The sequence below is a fragment of the Chlorocebus sabaeus genome, chromosome X (assembly GCF_047675955.1).
Source record: "Chlorocebus sabaeus isolate Y175 chromosome X, mChlSab1.0.hap1, whole genome shotgun sequence".
Taxonomy (NCBI): domain Eukaryota; kingdom Metazoa; phylum Chordata; class Mammalia; order Primates; family Cercopithecidae; genus Chlorocebus; species Chlorocebus sabaeus.
Genome location: NC_132933.1, coordinates 47,445,774 through 47,470,325, shown reverse-complemented (window position 1 = coordinate 47,470,325; position 24,552 = coordinate 47,445,774). Strand labels below are relative to the sequence as shown.

General features: G+C 34.3%; 1 protein-coding gene across 5 annotated transcripts in view; it reads left to right on the top strand.

Annotated features, from left to right (window-relative positions):
- NRK (Nik related kinase) overlaps positions 1-24,552 on the top strand; it is a 135,487-nt gene that overhangs the window by 90,876 nt on the left and 20,059 nt on the right. For 4 of the 5 annotated variants that reach the window (XM_073013493.1, XM_073013494.1, XM_037988986.2 and 1 more), the window contains exons 15-22: positions 1,752-1,819; positions 3,595-3,689; positions 6,243-6,340; positions 7,406-7,770; positions 8,968-9,304; positions 18,678-18,864; positions 19,592-19,747; positions 23,378-23,521. In XM_073013493.1, coding sequence (XP_072869594.1) covers positions 1,752-1,819; positions 3,595-3,689; positions 6,243-6,340; positions 7,406-7,770; positions 8,968-9,304; positions 18,678-18,864; positions 19,592-19,747; positions 23,378-23,521 — 1,450 coding nt within the window. The remainder of the gene's footprint in view (positions 1-1,751; positions 1,820-3,594; positions 3,690-6,242; positions 6,341-7,405; positions 7,771-8,967; positions 9,305-18,677; positions 18,865-19,591; positions 19,748-23,377; positions 23,522-24,552) is intronic. The other variant, XM_037988987.2, reaches the window with a different exon arrangement.

Sequence of the window (24,552 nt, the reverse complement as noted above, 5' to 3'; positions counted from 1 at the left end):
GTTTCATTATACAATATCAAAAAACAGCATTTGTTAATGTTACCATCAAGTACATCATAAAAGTTACTGAGTATTGTTAACTTGTCAAATGCTTGGTGGCAGATATGTTTGAAAATTCTAATTTTCCTTTGTAAGCTCAAATTTTATCATTGCTAAATTGTAGCATGTGTTTTTTCCCCTTAACTTGACAGGTTTACTTTATTCATTAAAAATAAAATGTCTACCAAATACCCAGAGTTTGAATAATCATAGTTTGTCAGTCTTTCTTTAAGCAAAAATATTGTACATGAAAAATGCTGGCAGTTTCAGTTTGTAACACAAACACACAAATATTTTTCCTTGATTAGCTCTGGTCTGGGATGCAGTTTGTGACAGGGTCTGGGTCATTTAATCTGTGTTTTGTTTTGTTTTGTTTTACAATTATAAGAATAATTAAGTTAGTACTAGTGTCCACTTTGACTTCTGTTTTCATGACTATATTAATAGTATCCTATTTAGTACATATATTGGTGAGGCCAGAGTTGTAGGTTTTCTTGTCTAGACAAGGAAGCATCATCATCATAGCCAGTATTCCTAATAGCCAGCCATCTAAAACAACCTTTTTGTAGATTAATAGTAGTGTCAATAAACTTCCAAAGATCAGCTTCATAAACCAAAAGTCACAGACTGGGTCATATGATACCAATTATATCAATTGAGAGTGGGAAAAAAATAGGCAGATGCTTACCCTTACCTACCTGTCTCTCAGAGTGTAGAGAGAGCCTTGATAAGTCACTTCATAAAGAAAAAATAATGTACTAAGGCTACTCTAGTTTCTAGAAAGTACAGAATGAGTTTATCAGCATGAATATGCTAGATTAAAAAAGTAACACACTTAAATTTCCTTTTTAAAGAATCTAGTATGACTGCCTTGTTGCATGTCAGAATGACCTATGTTTTGGGCAGCCGAAACTTCTTTGAGTAGAAACCTGGTGATACAAGACTTAGTGAGGCAAGGCAACATTCCCTGGCCCTGTCTACCAATGTTGGCAGAAAGTAAAATTCCCCCACTGATGGAAGCTGGCTTATTATATGCACCCTTTCTTGAGTATTTGGCTACATTCAATGATTGTATGATTAGTAAAATGCAGATTAATCTATTTAGAGTTGAAACAGTACTTGGAACACTAACTAGGATAGTACAGTCAAATTGTAAAGCAGAAAAACATACTTTCTTAAAGATGGGACAGTTTTGACTAGAGAGATTTTAATGAAATGTATGTGTGTGTGTGTGACAACTTTTGAAAATCTAGGGTTAGCATAAAAGGATGAGTGTGTAAGAATTAGAACTTAAATTCTGAGTGAGAAGTTTAAACTTGATGTAAAAGCAATGTGATAACATGGAAAGAACATTAAATTAGACATTGGGAGACCTGCATTCTGATTTTAGATGTTCCCTTGACTTGACATAAAATTCTTAGAAAAGTCATTTTTCCTCTTTAGGCTACAGATTCCTCAACAATAAATTAAGATTTTGATTATATGAGCTCCAGAATCTGTTCCTATACTAAAGATCAAATATACCATCAGAAATTATGGTTAAGCAAGTCTAATGTTATAAGTAATTATAAAATAGAATCTCTTTATTAAAAATATATTTTATGTTAGATTTTAGGAAAATATATATGAAAACAGACATTTTCCCACAAATTAATAGTTCAGAACAACTTATGATCAAGAATTCTACTGAAGTATTGCATTGTGTCTTTAAGGTTCAAGAGAGATCCCCTTCTGTGCCTAACAACCAGGATCATGCACATCATGTTGAGTTCTCTTCAAGGTATGTGTCTTTGATTTCTATATTAAAATTATTCATAATTATCAAATGGAAAATTAAAAATTATTTCATTGATACCACATTTTGTGAAGTCAACTAAAATATCCGTGACAACATCATCACCATTGACTTTCTTGGCCCACATTTAAAACCTTAACTGCAATGACCCATTACCTATATCTTTCATATTTGGTCATACTGCAGTGTCTGTGATATTTAGTTAGATAAATAGATGGCAAGATTCACAATTTTAAAAAGAAACAATAACAACAAATACTTTGACAGTATTCAATTAGTAGGCAATGATAAAAAGACATGAAATTTCAAGTGAATTTTCATACATGTGCTGCATGATAAAACACACACACCAATTATCTTTAACTTCAGAAGCTAATGCCACAGAATGGGTAAGCCTAAAAATGTTCTATAGTCAAAATCAAATCTAAAACTCAACATTATATAAATAAAATATCATATATAATATTGATACTAGTCACTGTATTTTTTAATCTTTGTAATATTGATCTTCAGTAATTTTCAAAGATCACATTCCATATTTTAGATATTGTATGCATTCTATTATATTTGAAAACCAAATTTTAAGGTAGATTTTTAAAGAAAATCACACCCTCTCCAGCCCCAAATCACAATAGAGAGAATTTAGCCTATATTGATTCAGTTAGTAAATATTTATTGAACACTCACTATATTCAAGATATTGGACAGTATGGTCAGATGGCATACAATTAATGTTATGTAGTATATATTTTCCTGCTTCATTACTTTAAAAACCACACACAATTATGTCTTTAGATTTAACTGGAGTGCAGAAATCTTGAAAAATTGTAAAGCAAGACTGGGAACTTTCTTTTTCTCTGCACTCAATGAATGGATTGTCATGGTTGATCTGACCTCAAAGGAAAGAAAGCAGTTTAGTTTTGAGTAGTTGGTTTTGGTGTCATGGAACATGACTTTAATAAAATCCAATATAGAAAATCCATACTTGATGTTAAACTCAGAGTAATTGTTCACTTTACAAAAGGATTTTGAATTTATGAATAACAAATACATTGCCTTTAAATATAGTTAAATTTATGAAGTTAGCTTAAATGAAACTCAAGTCTTTTCTGAAATTTGGGGCCATGGAAAAAATTTTGTCTGTTCCAGGCCTAAATCAGTAACCAAAGTCCTTCCCATATAGAAATATCAAAATAACTGTAAAATTTAGCAGCACTAGTCCAAAGCAACTCTTTAAATATTCTTTAAATTTGAATAGTAAGAATGAAAGTGCTCTATTTGTCTGTCAGTGTAGCTATTTAAATCAGGAATGGGACGTTAAGAACATGAATTTCAAGCATTTAAAAATGTGGATAATAACAATAGAATATATGACATAGCAGTAACTTGTTTATTATGTTAAAATACTCACATACACTATAAGGTTATGTTTATTGCTGTGTTGCTCAGGTAAAAATATTGTCTGAATATTAGCTTTAAAAGCTTATAGAAATGTTTAGAAATTAATATATATATAAAGGAAACATACACTCTATGGAAACATATTTTTTCTTATTTTGGAAATTATTACTCTATTCTAGACAAAATAGCAAGTTTGGGGGAAAATGGAAATTGGAAATTATTACTTAAGCTATACTTCTTTTTCAGTTTGATATATACCCATATGTTTAAACAAAACTTTTTGTTGGACTTTATGTTGAGTTATACATATCCTTTATGAATGTTAGGACATGGCACATGCTTTTCTGTCTTTTCATTAGCGTTCTTCAGCGGTCTCTTTTGGAACAAGCTCAGAAGCCCATTGACATCGGACAAAGGAGTTCGCAAAATCGTCAAAATTGGCTGGCAGCATCAGGTGATTCAAAGCACAAAATTTCCGTGGGCAAAACACAGAGCTACTGTTTAACAATTTATATTTCAGAAGTCAAGAAAGAAGAATTTCAAGAAGGAATGAATCAAAAGTGTCAGGGAGCCCAAGTAGGATTAGGACCTGAAAGCCATTGTATTTGGCAATTGGGTGGTCAGTGGTGGCCTTTAAGAAATGGAAAACAATTTTTCTGAAATTTCTTCTTTTTGTTGGGTAGCAGTTAGGAATGTGTCTAAGGAGGCGGGGGGAGTCAACTTTATTAAGTTTCTATACCACGTAAGAAAAATATGGTAAAGGAACTTGAGAGAGGCCTCTCCAGCAGTCTAAAATTTATAGGTAGTAGTTAGAATATTGTATGGAGGGGTTGTGAGTGTGTGTTTCATTTATCAATTGGTTACTTCACCTCTCCAAAATCGGACAATATCTCATAAATATCCCTAAATGTTACAGAGTGACGGTTTTACTCAAAATACATGAACAATTAATCTATCAAATCATAGAAAATAACTTCAAAAGTCATGATGTGAATTTCAAAAAACTATTTAAGATGTGCTTTTGAGAGAATTTAAATGAATTATAGATTGTGAAATATTAGGGTAAACAAAGCCAAAAGTTGTGTCATAGATCATGCAATCTGGCATTATCCAGTTTTAAGCAATCCAGGTAAGTTAAGCAAGGGAAAAATGGCTGATTGAGTCTCTGAGTCATACGTAAAAACGTAGCATACTGATTTTTTTTAAATGTTAATAATAAAAATGATACAGATGTACTTCACTTTTTGAAAAGTGAATATTTGAAGATCAAAACTTAAAAACACATTATTCTTCTTAAGTGACTCAGACGAAGGCAGAATTCTTTTAAATAGCACTGTCCTCTCATACACAAATACTATGTTGTAAAAATTAGATAAGCCTGGGTGAAAAGCACACTTTTAAAAATTTTTCCCCAAAGTGTTTTCTTTCTGGCTTGACTATGGCTAATTTTACTAATACTGGGCAAACAACTAAAAATGTAAGGTTTATTCATGTGACGTTTTTGAAATAAGGAAATTCTGGATTAGATCCCAAAGCAGTCATAACATTGATAGAAGGGAGAAGGCATCTGTGCAGATAATAGCTAAATGTCTTTTCAGTTCCAAAATTCTTTTATTTTATTGTTTATGCTACACAGACCACTTGATATTCCCATGAAATTACATGCTTCATCATGGCGGAAATCTCAGAGCACCTTACTACAAATTTGTCTCAAAATCTTAGTGCAGTCACTTGAACTTATTTGGTCTACTAACATACCAAAAGACTTAAAAGAAAATGGTTTCCTGAAAAAAAAAAAAAAAAAAAAAAAAAAAGCACAAGTACAATAGTGCCAGAAGATGGGGGCACAAATTTTAGCATGTGTTCAGTGTAATGTTCTCAAAGGACAGCAGTATTTGCAAATAAATATATGTCTTTTGGAGTTGCAGTATCTATACTTTGGCTATGTATACCAAGACTGAAAATAAGAGGGACAATAGTATTTATCTTGAAAATCTACGCACACAAAAACATTAAACAGGGAACTGAGTTTTCTCTTAGTGAAGCTTTTTCTAAGTACACTCACCCAGACCTGAATTTTGAGCCTGTTAAATATTCTCACTGGATTTTAATCACAGGGGTTATTTACCATACCACAACTCAAAAATAAAACCTAATCTCCAAACCAGATACATTTATATTTTAAATGGAAATATTTACACTATAGAATTGAGCTGTTCATTGTGGTAGCAACTAGCCACATGTAGCTATTAAAATAAAAAGTAAAATGAAAATTAAATAAAATTTAAAAGTCAATTTCTCAGGTATACTGGCCACATTTCAAATGCTCAGTAGTCATGGGTGACTAATGACTACTGTTAATGGACAGTTCAGATAGAGAAAATTTCTATCACTGCAGAAAGTTTTGTTGTACATTGCTACTATAGAAAGGTTCCCAGCTTTATAGAAAGGGGTGTTATCTCTTTTCAGTAGTTCACTCCACAACTGTATTGAAATACATCTGGATATATCATTGGGTGGAAATTTGTGGGGGTTAAGATTGAAGAATGAACTCTCCTCTTGAGAGTTTTGGCTAATCTATCCTCTTTTGATAAATACACTGTTGGGCTTTTTTTCTGCTTGTCAGTATGTGAAGCCAGTGGTACTCCCAGCCCTTCCTACTGTTGATATATTTTTTAAAAATGTGTCTACCTGGCTATCATTCGGACCATGTATCTTCTTACATAGATAGAGATATTTGGCAAGTGTACACTTAATATTGAAAACAGAGCAGCCATGTAGGTCTACAGATGGAAGAAAACTTGAACCCCTGCTAATACCCCTGAAAAGAGAATTTAAGATCCTGGCCCCATGAGAATTTTCAGGTGATATTTCCTGAATGGAATCATAAAAATGACAAAAGAAAAAAAAAACAGAAAAAAAATAAGGGATTTAACTGATACACTATACAAATGAAGGCAATGACTGTAATCACCATTGTTACTAATGTATTTTTGGCATTCCATAGAATCTTCTTCTGAGGAAGAGAGACCTGTGACTGGAAGGAGGTCTCAGTCATCACCACCTTATTCTACTATTGATCAGAAGTTGCTGGTTGACATCCATGTAAGTTTCCATCTTAACACATTAATGTCTATTTTTTTTTATTTTTCATTTGTTTTGACTTACACATTCTCACCTTCACTTGAGAGAAAGGTTAAAGAGTTTAGTTTTTTAATTAATATTTTAAAGATATATTCTCATTGCTTTGTGAATACATAGAACACAAAATTTAGAAATTAAAATTGAAATGGGAAAACACTTAACCAATCAGAGAATATTTTATTTTCACATTCTTGTGTCATTTATAACATGTCTGGGAGAGTAGTGATAAAAAGCTATTTGTAAAACCTAATCTCAGATTGAGGGGTACATGTTAGATGTCCAACTTTTAATAGCAATCCTTGAGTGATGAGGCAATGCATAAATATCAGACATTTAGTAAAAAACAGAGTGTCCTCTGATTGCATAAACAAAAAGTCTTCTAACTCTTTGTGAACATGTTTAAATTGTTCTAATGCAGATTTTAAATTGTCCTAATGCAATGGGCTTTCAGATTATTCTATTTCAATTTTGTAATTACCTCTATGCTACCATACACACATCCCTTCCAGATTGCCCAAAAGTTGTTAAATGATACATACCATACTTAAAAGATGGATTTAGATTAATTCGCACTTTGGAAGTGTTTGAGATCCTTTAAGACAACCCATGGCACGTAAAACCAGTGCTGGGAAATTAACATATCAATTTCAAGAACTGTGTGTTAATCCCAATGTCAGGGCATAAAACAAAAGGTAAAACAAAATGGTAACAAAAGTTACCATTTTTAAAGAGCATCAGATCACCTGTTCTCTCCAGCATCAAAAGCAAATGTCCACTCCTGAGCCGACAAGTATGGGTAATTTTTTTAAGTGAGTTTATTCTGCCCTATGTGATCCACTAATAATCACAGTCTGATTTTTGGGTTTTGACATCTCATCCTCACTAAAATTTTGGCTCTATCTAGTGAGTGAACATCCTTGTTTCAACTTAAAATATATTTCAAAATGTTGTCAGCTTGGAAACTTTCCAATCTAGAAGAAAATTAAAGGCTACTAGAGACTACATTAACCTTTCTTGTGCACACAGGTTCCAGATGGATTTAAAGTAGGAAAAATATCACCCCCTGTATACTTGACAAACGAATGGGTAGGCTATAATGCACTCTCTGAAATCTTCCGGAATGATTGGTTAACTCCTGCACCTGTCGTTCAGCCACCTGAAGAGGATGGTGATTATGTTGAACTCTATGATGCCGGTGCTGATACTGATGGTGATGATGATGATGAGTCTAATGATACTTATGAAGATACCTATGATCATACCAATGGCAATGATGACTTGGATAACCAGGTTGATCAGGCTAATGATGTTTGTAAAGACCATGATGATGACAACAATAAGTCTGTTGATGATGTAAATAATAGTTATTATGAGGCACCTAGTTGTCCAAGGTTGGTTTTTAAAAATTACTTATACTCTCCATGTTTTATGACTGCAGAGCTATTTGCATCTTTGGTTTATTTTCAAAATTTATTACCAAGAGATTGACTTAATTTCACTTGCATTTTGGTAAATGGTTTGATGGTCAATAATGTATTTTAAATTGTTCTAATGCAGAACATCTAATTTTGTGTCATTTGTGTATTTCAAAATAAGCATTCAAGTATTTATTAGTTTATAATTAATTTATAACTGGAATTGTCTGGATGTTTCTTTTAAAATTACTGCCACTGAATCATCCTACTCTATAAAACTATACTGAATATGAGAAAAGACAACAAAGGAAGTGTGTAACTTAACAAGCATTAAGATGAAGTCTTGGTATTTGCAAACATAGCTATTCATTTCTCAAACTTTTGTGATATCACCATATATATAATACACTTAAGATGATTTTTATCTGGTTAATTGGTGGAGAAATTACCAAGAGCTCTTTTGATTTTTTTTCAACCAAAAAAGTCTATCTAGAATTCCATTATGAAATAAATTTACTCTTAGAATTATCACAGGCACGTACATTTAATTTTGTTTCCTATGCAAAAAGCGAGCATTGACACATTTTGTTAAGCTTAGTATTTTTGGCAATTAAATAACTTAGTTCCACAAGACATGAGGTCTATATTGCTGAACTTCCTTGTTGGGAGTAGTAGACCAATGAAGTTCTGTAGCAAAGCAGTCAGTACAAATGTTAGAAAATCAAGGCAGATGTTGAAATGAATACAAACTAGATATATTGCAAGAAGAATTAATCATGTCGTGGTTGAGCTAAAAACATAGGCTTAATCATTCATGTGTCTGTGAACTTGCTAATGCATGAAATAGTATATATTTAAGAAAGAAAAAACTACATATTCTTGCTGCTAACCTAATACATGCACCTAACAAAGAATACAAGTTCTCTTCCCTCTGCCATCCAAATGCATCTGGGAAATTGGTGGCGGCTGTGGCATTAATTCATTACATAAGACTGACAAGACATAGCGGCATTTTTCTTTCCTGTATCATACCGATAGTGTTCACATAGAGCAAAGACAAGCCTGGGCATGGTAGATATGTATAAGACACATCCTAATTCTGCTCTACTTGCTAACTTTCCAAATGTGTTTTTATTGCGTGGCTTTCTTTCATTAATTGAAGTTTGTTATCAGGGCAAGCTATGGCAGAGATGGAAGCTGCAAGCAAGATGGTTATGATAGAAGTCGTGGAAAAGAGGAAGCCTACAGAGGCTATGGAAGGGATAGAGCCAATAGAAGCCATGGAGGAAGTGCAGCCAATGAGGACAATGCAGCCATTGGAGATCAGGAAGAACATGCAGCCAATATAGGCAGTGAAAGAAAAGGCAGTGGGGGTGATGGAGATAAGGGAGTCATTCGAACCAGTGAAGAGAGTGGAGCCCTTGGACCCAATGGAGAAGAAAATTGCTCAGAGACAGATGGTCCAGGATTGAAGAGAGCTGTGTCTCAGGACTTTGAATATCTACAGGAGGTAACGCACCATTTGAAAAGCAGATTGAACTCCTCTCATTGCAAATGTGTTTCTTCATGGGAAATGTAGCATTTCCAGCCATTCCAAATAGATTTTAATCATATACCACAAAGCCTTAAACATTTTTAATTATAGGTTTGTAGGTGGATCCTTATTACTTCTAATTTGCGTGGTTCCTATTTACTTCCAAAGGCAAAAATCTCTTATTTGTTTGTCTTTATTACTCAGATCACATATTTGGGTGATACTTTTATCATACTTTTAAAAGTATGACTCATACTTTTAAAAGTATGACTCATACTTTTAAAAAATATTTTAAAAAATTAATTGACATATAATAATTGTATATATTTATGGGGTACAGAGTGATATTTTAACATATACAATTTGTAATGATGACATCAGGGTATTTAGCATGTCCGTCACCTCAAACATTCATCGTTTTCTTGTGTTGGGAGCAATCAATATCCTCTCTCCTAGCTATCTGAAAATATATAATGAATTATTGTTAATTATAGTTATCCTACAGTACTATAGAATATAAGAATTTATTTCTCCTATCTAGTCATACATTTGGATCCTTTAACCAGCCTTTCTCTATCACTCTCCCCTACTCCTCTTCCCAGCCTCCGGAAACCACTATTTTACTCTCTAGTGATGTGACATCAATTTTTTAGCATCTGCATATGAGTAAGAACATGTGGTTTTTACCTTTCTCTTCCTGGTTTATTTCACTTAACATACATTGAGTCCAGGTTCATCCATGTTACTGCAAATCACAAGATTTCATTCTTTTTATGGTTAAATAGCATTTATTTCTGTATATATGTCACGTTTTCTTTATCAGTTCCTCTCTTGATGGATGCTTAGGCTGATTCCCTATTTTGGCTATTGTGATTAGTACTGCAGTAAATATGGAGGTGCTGATAGCTCTTTGATACACTGATTTCCTCTTCTTTGTAGATATGTACCTAGTAGTGGAATTATTGGATCATATGGTAGTTCTATTTGTAGTTTTATAAGGAACCACAACACCATTCTCCATTATGGGTGTAGTAGTTTACATTCCCACCAACGGTATATAAGAGTTCCCTTTTTCCCACATCTTCACCAACATTTATTTTTTGTGTTTTGATAATAACCATTCTAACTAGGATGAGATGATATCTCATTGTGGTTCTGATTTGCATTTTCCTGATGATTAACTATGTTGAATTTTTTTTTTCATCTATCTGTTGGTTTTTTGTATGTCTTCTTTTGAGAAATGTCTATTCAAATCATTTGCCCATCTTTTTTATTATACTTTAAGTTGTAGGGTACATGTGCACAACGTGCGGGTTTGTTACATATGTATGCATGTTGGATTATCTGCTTTTATCTGTTGAGTTGTTTGAGTTTCTTACATTCCGGATTTTAACCCTTTGTTGGACGAATAGTTTGCAAATATTTTCTCTCATTCTTCAGGTTGTTTCTTCACTTTGTTGATCATTTCCTTTTCTGTGCAGAAGATTTTTAGTGTGATATAATTCTATTTGTCTATTTTTTATTCTGTTGTCTGTGCTTTTGAGGTCCTATTCTTTTTTCCCAAACCAATGTCCAGAAGCATTTTCTTATATTTTCTAGTAGTTTTATAGTTTCAGGTCTTACATTTAAGTATCTAATCTATTTTGAGTTGATTTTTTTTATATGGTGAGAAATAGGGGTCTAGTGTCAGTCTTTTGCTTATGGATATTTAGTTCCCCAGCACCATTTATTGAAGACATTGCTCTTTCCCCAATGAATATTCTTGATGCCTGTATCAAAAATCAACCACAATGAGATAAATGAATATGTGGGTCTAATTATGGGTCCTTTATACTGTTCCATTGGTATGTGGGTCTGTTTTTTGGTTGCTGTCATTTTGTAGTATATTTTGAAATCTGATATTCTGATGCCTCCAGTATTGTTCTTTTTCCTCAGGATTGCTTTGGCTATTCTAGGTCTTTTTTGATTCCATGCAAATTTTAGGATTTTTTTCCTATTTCTGTGAAGAATGTCATTGGTATTTTCATAAGGAATACATAGAATTTGTATATTGCTTGGGATAGTAGGGTCATTTTAGCAATATTAATTCTTCTAGTCCATGATCATAGGGTGCCTCTCCTTTTGTGTGTGTGTCCTTTTCAGTTTCCTTCATCCATGTTTTACAGTTTTTCTTATAGAGATCTTTTACCTTATTGGTTAAATTTATTTCCAAGTATTTTATTTTGTAGCTATTGTATATGGGGTTGCTTTTGTGATTTCTTTCTCAGCTAGGTTGTTGGTATATACAAATGTTACAGATTTTTCTATGCTGATTTTGTATCCTGCAACTTTACTGAATTTGTTTATCAATTCTAAGAATTTTTTGGTGGTGTTAAAGGTTTTTCTATTTATAAGATCATGTCATCTGCAAACAGAGACTATTTGACTTCCTCTTTTCCAATTTGGATGTCTTCTGTTTCCTTCTCTTGCCGAATTGCTCTGATTAGGACTTCCAGAACTAAGTTGAGTAAGAGTGGTGAAAGTGGACATTTTTGTCTTATTCCAGTCCTTAGAGGAAAGACTTTCAGCTTTCTCTCATTCAGTGTGATGTTAGCTGTGGGTTTTTCATATATGGTCTTTATTGTTTTGAGGTATGTTCCTTCCATACCCAAACTGTCGAGAGTTTTTATCATGAGGGAATGTAGAATTTTATCAAATGCTTTTTTTTTGGTATCTTTTAACATGATAATATAATTTTTGTGTTTGATTCCATTGATGTGATGTATCATGTTTCTTGATTTGCATATGCTGAATCTCTCATGTATCCCTGGGATAAATCCCACTCGATCATGGTATATAATATTTTTGATATAGTATTCGATTCAGTTTGCTAGTATTTTGTTGATTATTTTTGCATCTGTCTTCATCAGAGATCTTGGCTTGTAGTTTTTTGTTTGTTTGTTTGTTTGTTTTAATTGTTGTATCCTTATCTGGTTTTGAGATCAGAGTCATACTGACCTCACAGAATGAGTTTGGAAGAATTCCCTTCCCCTCACCTCTTTTGGAATAGTTCGAGAATTGACATTAGTTCCTCTGTAAATCTTTGGTAGAATGTAGCACTGATGCCATAGAGTACTGGACTTTTCTATGTTGGGAGACTTTTTGTTGCTGATTAAATCACATTATTCATTATTGGTTTGTTCAGGCTTTCTATTTCTTCTTGGTACAATCTTGCTAGGTTGTATGTGTCCAGGAATTTCTCTATTTCCTCTAGATTTTCTAATATATTGCTGTGTATTTTTCATAATAGTCTCTTATGATTCTTTGTATTTCTGTGGTATCAGTTGTGATGTCTGCTTTTTTGTTTCTGATTTTATTTATTTAGGTCTTTTGTACTTTCTTGTTAGTTAATCTAGCTAACGGTTTGTCCATTTTGTTTATCTTTTCAAAAAGCCAAATGTTCATGTTGTATTTCTTCTGTATTGTTTTTGAGTCTCAATTTCATTTACTTTTGCTCTGATCTTTATTATCTCTTTATTTCTATTAATTTGGAATTTGGTTTGTTCTTGCTTTTCTATTTCATTGGGGTGTATCATTAGATTGTTATTCAAATTCTTTCTGCTTTTTTAATGTAGTCATTTATTGCTATAAACTTGTCTCTAAATACTGTTTTTACTGTATCCCATAAGTTTTGGTGTGCTGTGTTTCTATATTCATTTGCTTCAAATAATTTCTTAATTTCCTTCTTAATTTCTTTATTGGCCAATTGGTGTTCAGGAGCATATTTTTTAATTTCCATGTATTGTTACAGTTTTGAATGTTTCTCTGGTTATTGATTTCTAGTTTATTCTATTTTGGTCAAAAAGGATACTTGATAATAATGTTGATTTAAAAGAATGTTTTGAGACTTGTTTTGTGTCCCAACATATGGTCAGTCTTAGAGAATGTTTCATGTGCTGATGAAAATAATGTATATTCTGCAGCTGTTGGATGAAATGTTCTATAAATGTCTGTTAGGTTCATTTGGTCTATGCTGCAGTTTAAATCCAATGTTTCTTTGTTGATTTTCTGTATAGATGATCTGTCCAGTGCAGAGAGTGAGGTGTTGAAGTTCTCAACTATTATTATATTGTAGTTTATCTCTCTCTTTAGATCCAATAATATTTGCTTTATACATCTGGGTACTCTAGTGTTTGGTTCATATGTGTTTATAATTATTATATCCTCTTGCTGAACTGATCCTATTATCATAATATAATGTCTGTGTTTTTCTCTTTTTTACATCCTTTGACTTTAACACCTGTTTTATCTGATATAAGTGTAGCTATTCATGCTTGCTTTGGATTTCTGTTTGCATGGAATATCTTTTTCCATTTCTTCATTTTCAATCTGTGTGTGTCATTACAGGTAAGATGAATTTCTTATAGGCAACATATAATTGGGTGTTTTTATTTTTTATTTTATTTTTTACTTTTTTAACCATTCTACTAGTCTATATGTTTGATTACAGAATTTTGTCTGTTTATGGTCAAGTTTATTATTGATATGTGAACACTTACTCCTGTCATTTTGTTAACTGTTTTTGGTTGTTTTGTGTATCCTTTTTTTTCTATTCTCTTATTGTTAATCTTTGTTGTTATGCAATCTTTTGTAGTAATAAGGTTTGATTCATTTGTATTTCACCTTTCTATACCTGCTTTACACATTTTATAATTTCATGTTTTCATGATAGTAGTTATTGTCTTTTTCCTTTCAGATGTAGGACTCCCTTAAGTATTTCTTGTAAGACCTCTCTAATGATGATGAATTCCTCTGCTTTTTGCTTATCTGGAAGACGCTTTATTTCTCCATTTCTGAAAGATTGCTTTTCTGGTAATACTATTTTGGGCTAGCAGGGTTTTTTCCAGCACTTTGAATATATCATCCTATTCTCTCCTGGCTTGTAAGGTTTCTGTTCAGAAATCTGCTGTTAGTCCAAAGAGGATTTCCTTGTATGTGATAAGACTCTCCTTTTGCTGTTTTTAGTATTCTCTCTTTGTCACTGACTTCTGACAGTTTTACTGTAATTTTCTTTTGAGAGGACTTTTTTGAGTTGGATGTATTTGATAACCTTTGAGCTTCCTGAATCTGGATGTTCATATCTCTCCCAAGATGTGGGAAGTTTTCAGCTGTTATTTTATTAAATAAGCTTTCTACATCTTTACATCTTTCTGGAACCCCATAATTCAAAAATACATCCTCTTAATGTTGTCCCATAAGTTCTATAGGCTATCTTTATTCTTTTCTTTTCTCTTTTTTCTTGTCTGCCTGAATCATTTTAAAAGACATGACTTCAAGTTCAGAAATTCTTTATTCTGCTTGGTCTAGTCAGCTGTTGAAGCTCTGTATTGTATTTGTTAATATTATTTGTTGAATTCTTTATCTTCAATATTTCTGTTTGGTTCTTTTTTTAATGATATCTATTCCTTTGTTGAATTTCTCACTCAGATCATGATTTTTTTTTTAATTTCATTGATTTGTCTATCTGTATTCTCTTGTATCTTGCTGAATTTCTTTAAGATCATTATTATTAATTCCTTTTCTGGCACTTCACATTTTCTTTTCTGTTGTCTGCTACTGGAGAATTACTATGTTCTTTTGAAAGTATGTTTCCTTATTTGTTAATGTTTCTTGTGTCCTTGTGTTGATATCTGTCCATCTGGTGGAGCAATTGCTTCTTATAATGTTATGGAGTAGCTTTCATAAGGAAAGACTTATTCCATAGATGGGTCTTGGGGTGTTGGTTGGGTGGGGTGCATTAACTTTGGTTCTGGGTAGATGCAGCAGTGTGGTCTCTATGCTGTAATATACATTAGCAATGTTTGCTAGTACCTCACTGGCCCAGGCAGCAAAAATTTGTGGCAAAGGTGGCACACCTTTGCCAGGGGTGGGCTTGCCAGGCTGTTTCTCAGGCCAGAGGCAAAAGTGCACATGCGGTGGGTTGAGTGGCTCAGGAATTTGCCCTCCAGGGTTGAGCTACCAGACTACTTCTCTGGGCAAGAGTGTGGTCACACAGGGTGGGACAGCTGGCTTGGGGTCTGGCTTACTGGGATCAGAGCTGCTGAGCTGTTTTTCTGGTCAAGGGTGCAAGTGCACAGCAGTTAAGCCGGCCTAGAGTTGGCTTTGCCAATGTGCAGTACTGGAGTTATGGCTGACCTTTCCTGGGCCCAAGATCTGAGCAGTCGGGGTCACAGCATTTCAGCCATCAATGGGGGCTTGGTGAAATGACAGTAGAGCGGCAAGACTGGAGAGGCACAGTGTTTACTAGCCCCCAGAACATAGTGCACTTCAGCAGTGGCTCTAGATTTAAGATGGCACCAGGCTGCAGCAGCTTGTTGGGAAATACACAACTTTTGCTCCTTATCTGGAGCAATGCAGACACATGAATTTCAGGCACCTTCCCAAACTGAACTCAAGGGCTTGTCAGGACTATGAGATTCTCCTGTAGTAAGTACTGCAGTTGTCTGTAGTGGCAATTGGGGCTGATGAGAGTCTTCTGCTTACCTTTTCCCAATAAGGAGAATTCCTTCCGGGCTCTGAGCTGATCATGGTAGGGGAGATGGGGCAGCAGAAGCAGAGTACCTCACTTCCCTCTCTTTGCTGCCATTTTGAGATTCCATGCTATACAGTGACCTCACCACCCCATCACTGCATTTCAGCACTCTCCCTTAGACACACCAGTTGAACTCTAATTGTTTATTCATTCTCTTTTTCCTTTTTTGTGAGGCGGACAAGCACCAGGTGCCACCAATAAGCTATCTTACTGACATCACTCCAATCAGAGCCAATTATTTTTTTCTGAGTTTTTTTATTGTGGTAAAATATATATATCATAAAATTTATCATTTCAACCATTTTTAAGTGTACAAACAAGTTGGATTTATTACATTCAGAATATTGTGGGATTGTCACCACTATCCATTTTCAGAACTTATTTTTTTTACCATCCCAAACAAACTAAACAATTAAGTATTGTTTCCCCGTCCTCCAACCCCTGATAACCTCTGTAAGTATTGTTTCCCCATCCTCCAACCCCTGATAACCTCTATAAGTATTGTTTCCCCGTCCTCCAACCCCTGATAACCTCTATTCCACTTTTTTTCTTGGTAACTTGTATAAGTGGAATCATACAATATTTGTCCTTTTGTGTCTGGCGTATTTCACTTTTTAGGTTTTCAGAGTTTATCCACGTTGTAGCATGGATCAGAATTTCATTCCTTTTCAAGGGTGAATAATATTTTATCTTATGCATATACCACATTTTGTTTATCCATTCATCTACTGATGGAAACTTCGGTTGTTTCCACTTTTTGGTTATTGTAAATAGCGCTGCTGTGAACATTGATGTACACATATCTGTTTGAGTCCCTGCTTTCAGGTTTTGGGGGGGTATATAGCTAGGAGTGGCATTGCTACATCATGTAATAAGTCTACGCTTAACTTCTTGAGCAACCGATAACATAAAATTTTAATTCAAGTAATATACTGTGTTTATACAATGATTTTGTCGCTCGCAAAACATTTATTGACTTTATAAGTAGGTTTAAAATATTCAAGTAGTTCACAGATGCTACATCAATAGAAATTATCACAGATAACATTCTCTGGACCATGTGGTATTTTAACTCATTCTTGAGAAATGGGGAGTATCTGGATATCTGAGAACATAGGTGGAACTCCAGACAGAAAAAAGATTATGCCAGTCTACTCCCCTAGCCTATTTTCTTGTCACACAAACTGGCTTTGGAGATGCCATGCTCTTTCATGAATCAGCGCTCCTGTGCAAGCTGTTTCCTCTGGAAGACTGCCCCCTCACCTCTTCTCTGTCTGGTGTATTAGTAATCCTTCATGGGCCAAATCAAGTATCAACTTTGACTTACCAAGGCAGAGTTATATACCCCTTCCTCTGTACTTTTGTCCATAGTTCCAAGTTAGTACTTACGGTATTATTGTTAGTTATGTTATTTTTTTGCTTTCACACTACATTGTGAACTCTTAAAGGAAAGAATTATATCTAATCCTTGCTTGATTATTTGTCTACCAACTCACCCAACTTCAATGTCTAACCTGGGACATGGCATATGATAGGCACACAGTAATTGTGGAATAAATCCATAAAGGATGAAAAGAAAGAAAAAAAGGAAGGAAGGAAATTTCGTGGATGGTTTCTAATGGGAAAGCAGTGCCAGTAGGAAAATATCTATGTCTGTCTATCTATCTATCATCTATCTATCTATCTATCTATCTATCTATCTATCTATCTATCTATCTATCTTAATTAATTAAAGACATTAAGACAGGATATACCAATGTAAGTTTCATAGTAAACCTGGTTATCTCCAGTTATCTCAAGGAATGTTTTGGAAATTTATAGAGGAAGTGGATCTTCCTTTCATTTTAATTTAAAAAGGACATGGTGTCATGCCATGTTTTTGTGGTTGAAAAGGTCATAAACACCAGTCTTTTACAGAACAGCACAGCTCTCTTAGTGCCAAGAATCGCTGTTTAGACACAAAGATGAGCTTATCAACAGAAGAACTTACCAACAATAGTTGACATATTTTCCCACAGGACAGGGCATACCACATAAATTGTCACATTTTGTGGCTTTTATCCTTGAGTATCTTCTTTGTAAGTTGATGAAAGCCAGCTACATTTTCAGTGATGCATGTTTACACTCTTGAATTTGTGTTGTTTGATTTTCCTTCATTTTCTTTATCATTTGAAAATTATTTCTGCAGGTTTTTCATGCTTTCAGTTTTGTGAAGGTACCTTAGAGCAGTGGAACAGACATCCCCACACTGTGCTTTATATTTTTTCAAGAGGCTGTTTCGCATAGCCTAGCTGGATGTATGCTTTGGAATCAGACAGACTTTGACTTCAAACTCTGCTTCCCCTACTTACTAGTATTATGACTGAATAAATTATTTACTATCTCTAAATTTTAAATTTGTATAAGTAAATTGGAGATAATTATACTTACTTGTTGGGCTATAGTAAGGATTCACAAAGATATCTAAATATGATCTAAATATGATGCCTAGCACAGTAGCTGATATATGGTAAAAATTCCACAAATGTTAAGTCCCAAATAGTACAGTTGGATACCTATAGCGCCTTGCATTTCACTTGTACCATCAGTCATCTCAATAATAGATTAGTTCTCTCTCTTCTGATGACATTGTTGAGTTTTTCTAGTAAATGTGGATTTTATAAGAATGTAGATGTTATAGATCTTGCATTTTATTTTCCAAATGACCCCTCACTAGGCATATTTCTCCTACTGTTAACCTATTAATGAAATAAAAATCGGTTTTTGGACTTCTTTTAGGAGCCGGGTGGTGGAAATGAGGCCTCAAATGCCATTGACTTAGGTGCTGCACTGTCAGCACCTGATGATGAGAGCGACAATAAGGACATATCAGAATCATCAACACAATCAGATTTTTCTGCCAATCACTCATCTCCTTCCAAAGGTTTTGGGAGGTCTGCTGCTGCTAACTTTGCCAGTCCCATCTGTGAGTGTGTTCAATATAATCTCCAAATACTACTATCTGTTCACATATTAAATAGTGTTTAACCACTGCTTCATGATCTGTTAGGAATCAAATTATTATTCTCACATTCAGTTGAAATAAACTCAGATTGGTATATGCTTTTAAAACATCTATGCTTTACTGAATCTTTATGGTACCTAAATTTGAACTACAATTGAGAAATTGAGTCCCTTATCTGGATTTATGTGTGTTTTCTAATCACAGTAACTGAAAATATATTCATGCTCAACAATGTATTTTAACCATCATGATTTGTGTTATCTGATGGTTTCAGAGTTACTGAAACTATACTTTCAGTAAAAAATAAAATACAATAAAAGGAAAAAAATTTGTTTGTTTTTTATTTTGATATAAGATCTCGCTCTGTCACTTAGGCTGGATTACAGTGGCATGATCATGGTACATTGTAGCCTCAACCTCTGGTTCTTAATGATCCTCCCACCTTGGCCTCCCAAGTGCTGGGATTACAGGTGTGAGCCACACCACCTGGCCAAAGAAAATAAATTTGGCTAAGTCGTGCCTCATTTGTGGAGGCACTGTAGCATATAAGGTGAATAGATGAGTAATTTAATTTTTTTTTCTATAACTCCATCAGGTGCAGATTTTTCTTTTTTAAAAAAAAATTTCTATAATCCATCAGGCACAGAACTAGTAATTTCTCTTATTATCTCCCCTTACATCTTTGCAGTATATGCTGGATTTGTAGAAGTACCTGAGGAATCACCTAAGCAAACATCTGAAGTCAATGTTAACCCACGCTATGTCTCTCCTTCATGTAAAAAACCACTAATCCACATGTATGAAAAGGAGTTCACTTCTGAGATCTGCTGTGGTTCTTTGTGGGGTGAGTTTGGTTTGTTTTCTTAAAGAACATATTTTTAGTAGCAAACCTGTGAAAATCATAGACATAGAATATTTGTTTACTCTTACCAAGTCATTAAAATAAAAATATATTTATAGTAGTTAATTTACTCAGAATTAGTTTTGCTGATTTTTTTTCACTCAGTGCAGTTGGATGTTTGAATTGATAACCCCCTCCTTTGTATTATATTTCTTTTAAACCTGAGTTAACTTGGATGGCAGGCGAATCACGAGGTCAGGAGTTTGAGACCAGCCTGGACATCATAGTGAAACTTTGTACTAAAAATACAAAAAATTAGCTGGGTGTGGTGGCAGGTGCCTGTAATTCCAGCTACCTGGGAGACTGAGGCAAGGAGAATTGCTTGAACCTGGGAGGTGGAGGTTGCGGTGAGCAGAGATCATGCCACTGCACTCCAGCCTGGGCAACAGTGCAAGACCCTCTCTCTCTCTCTTTCTCTCTCTGTCTCTACATATATATACACAAATAAATATATATATAAATAAAATATATATTATAAATATAATATAATATAATATAAATAATATAATATATATTATATATAATATAAATAATATAATATATATTATATATAATATAAATAATATAATATATAATATATATACACAATTGGACTAGGTTATGATTGTTACAGAGTTTAAGATTCATATTTCTTGGAAATCAAAACCACAATGAGATATCATCTCACACCAGTTAGAATGGCAATCATTAAAAAGTCAGGAAACAACAGGTGCTGGATAGAATGTGGAGAAATAGGAACACTTTTACACTGTTGGTGGGACGTAAACTAGTTCAACCATTGTGGAAGACAGTGTGGCGATTCCTCAAGGATCTAGAACTAGAAATACCATTTGACCTAGCCATCCCATTACTGGGCATATACTCAAAAGATTATAAATCATGCTTCTATAAAGACACATGCACACGTATGTTTATTGTGGCACTATTCACAATAGCAAAGACTTGGAACCAACCCAAATGTCCACCAGTGACAGACTGGATTAAGAAAATATGGCACATATACACCATGGAATACTATGCAGCCATAAAAAAGGATGAGTTTGGCCGGGCGCGGTGGCTCAAGCCTGTAATCCCAGCACTTTGGGAGGCCGAGACGGGCGGATCACGAGGTCAGGAGATCGAGACCATCCTGGCTAACACGGTGAAACCCCGTCTCTACTAAAAATACAAAAAACTAGCTGGGTGAGGTGGCGGGCGCCTGTAGTCCCAGCTACTCCGGAGGCTGAGGCAGGAGAATGGCGTAAACCCGGGAGGTGGAGCTTGCAGTGAGCTGAGATCCGGCCACTGCAGTCCAGCCCGGGCTACAGAGCAAGACTCCGTCTCAAAAAAAAAAAAAAAAAAAAAAAAAAAGGATGAGTTTGTGTCCTTTGTAGGGACATGGATGCAGCTGGAAACCATCATTCTCAGCAAACTATCGCAAGAACAGAAAACCAAACACCGCATGTTCTTACTCATAGGTGGGAACTGAACAATGAGATTACTTGGACTTGGGAAGGGGAACATCACACACCGGGGCCTATTATGGGGAGGGAGGAGGGGGGAGGGATTGCATTGGGAGTTATACCTGATGTAAATGACAAGTTGATGGGTGCTGACGAGTTGATGGGTGCAGCACACCGACATGGCACAGGTATACATATGTAACAAACCTGCACGTTATGCACATGTACCCTAGAACTTAAAAGTATAATAATAAAAAAAAGAAAGAAAAAAAAATGTGGCTATTGTGATACACCTATAAAAACTAATAAAACTTAAAAAAAAGATTCATATTTCTAATTTAGGGTAGTGTTCAACATATGATACTTTATGAGGTATTCCAAGAAATATTTCTTCAGGATCTTGTTTTTAAAAAGCCTTGGAAATTTGTAGAGAAAGTTCTTTCTATAATGTCTTAATTCAGATAGACTTTTTAAAATCCTTTGTTTCAGAAGAATTATAACCACATTGGCAATGCTGAGACAATATTTTACCTCAAGCCAATCTGAATTATAAATGAAATAGAATAAATAAATGCAAGAAAGGGAGAAATCCAAAGTAATTGACAACCTCTGTCTTGCAATTTCTTTTCTTTTTTCTTTTTTTTTTTTTTTTTTTTTTTTTTTTTTGAGACGGAGTCTCGCTCTGACACCCAGGCTGGAGTGCAGTGGCGCTATCTCGGCTCACTGCAATCTCCTCCTCCCGGGTTCACACCATTCTCCTGCCTCAGCCTCCCGAGAAGCTGGGACTACAGGTGCCCGCCACCACGCCTGGCTAATTTTTTGGTATTTTTAGTAGAGACGGGGTTTCATCGTGTTAGCTCGGATGGTCTCGATCTCCTAACCTTGTGATCCACCCGCCTCGGGCTCCCAAAGTGCTGGGATTACAGGAGTGAGCCACAGCGCCCAGCCTGTCTTGCAGTTTCATAGATTTTGCTTAATGTATGATTGAACAAAGTACAGGTTTTTAAATTAAAAATAGAAATGGTAACAAACATTGTAATTATATGCATTAAAGAATTTTTAAAAATCATCTCAAAGTTCTGCAAATTTAGTGTGTCAAACAACAAGATAGCATGAATATTTCAGTCTGGCAACTGCCCAGAAATGTAGTTAATGTCTAATAACTCATTGTTATAACCTGTAATTTTATATTTTGAAAAATAAAAAATTATGGTAAAAATTGACTATACTTCTTCCTCCTTCTCTGATTCCCCTGTTCGAAGAAGATGCAGCTCCTAAACATGCCATTGGCCATAAGTTAGAGAACTGGTTAATGATAGAGTGAGAAAATGAAGGCAAAATCACTTAAGTTTTCTCCTTATGCTCAGGGAGCACAGGTATGCTCCAAGTGCAAGGAGGACTGTGAAATTTTATCTTGTTACATTACTTGGCTGGTTATTTCCTATATCACTTTATGGTGAAAAGCTCCCATAGTAGTTTCAAGTGTAATTTAACTTTAGTTCTGTCTTCTATTTCAGTCCTCTTATTTGATCTTTAAACAGTGCTTATGTTTGAACCAATAGAGCCAGTCAACAAATAAAAGAGAGTGTAGAAATTGAGATACATGAAGGTAGGAATTAATTTCACAGGCATTTGACAACGGTAAATTTTTAACAAATTCATGAACAGAGAATCATTCAATTTAAAAACAATTACTTACATATAATTATTTTAAAAACATTCAAACATTTACTTATGTTTAGAAATGAGAAATGAGCTGAATTGAACTCTTTGCATGTGCTAGACTAAGAATGTTTAATGATAATTTTCAAAAATGTTGATTGATTTTGATAAAGTTCAGAACACTACTAAAGGGTGCTAAGATATACATAAATTTCCATTTGTGAGATGGCATACCAGATGCCAGCCAGTGGAATACTGCCAGAGGAAATTATCTTCTATATTTTTATGTATTTCGTTGAAATTTGTTCTGTTGGTAGAGAGTACATAGTTACACAGTATGAGGTCAATATAGCCTAAACTGATAAGTCATTCTTACATAGATCAGCATACTGGAATAGCAAAAACAGTAATATAGATGCAATTATGAAAAATAATCTGAGCTAATATAGCACTTTTTATATATGAACAGGAGTCAATTTGCTGTTGGGAACCCGATCTAATCTATATCTGATGGACAGAAGTGGAAAGGCTGACATTACTAAACTTATAAAGCGACGACCATTCCGCCAGATTCAAGTCTTAGAGCCACTCAATTTGCTGATTACCATCTCAGGTTTGTTAAAGAACTAAAATTAGCTGAGTAATTATGAAGATTAATTAGTCTGCAAACTGGGTTAAAGACTTTCTCAGGTGAAAGTGTTCATAGAAGAGCACTTTAAATATAACCTTTAATTAGGACACCAGACTTTCCTACTTGTATTCTCTTATCTATTTACAATTTAAAGTAATTTCCTTTTATGATAAAGTACATAACCTAGGTTACTGATAAGAAAAACCAGAACGTTTGCATCCTTGCATGTTCTCTCCAGTGCAGCTTCCTACAACTTCAGATCTCTAATTTTCCTTCACTCGTGCACAGGACTGCATCAACATCCACCATGTCTCATTCTTGTGATGTGTTAGAAGCAACAAAGAACAAAGTGAATAATAATCAGATATAAAAGAGACTTGTCCTTAGTATTTAACCTTATCACAAGGGCCTACAGATAGTTTGTAACAAGACTGGATCCATTAAGATCTTTACACCTTTTCCAAATAGTAGTTAAATTTCTTAGTTATGGTCAGTCAGAGCCTGAACCTTAGAATACAAGAGAGCAAGTAAATGAGTGTTAAGAGTGATCGTGATTAGTAAACAGCATTTAGTATCAGGAAAGCACCAATATTAAAGCTGACTATAAGCAAAAGATGACTGACAAAAGGAGAGAAAAAGTAAGAAAATATGGCTTGTCTATGGAATGAAATGATGCTAATTACAGACTTTATATGAGTTTATATATTTTTATTATATATAACGTGTTTTATATATAATTAGTGCACAAATTGCCATGTTGCACACTAATGATTGTGTATTATTCCTAAAATGATTAACTTTGCTTTATGTTTTGGTTAGAGGAGAAATCCCTTTAGAGGTATGCTCAGACTTCATGATTTTTTAAATCATGTTTTATAGTCAGTTGCTTATAATGGTTTAAGGTACATAGAAGTAATATTTGTTGTTTGAAAACATCTGGGTGGCTTATAGACTACTTATCTGTATAACAGATTTCTTTACTCTTTATCCAACTTCCTCTAATCTAAATGTGT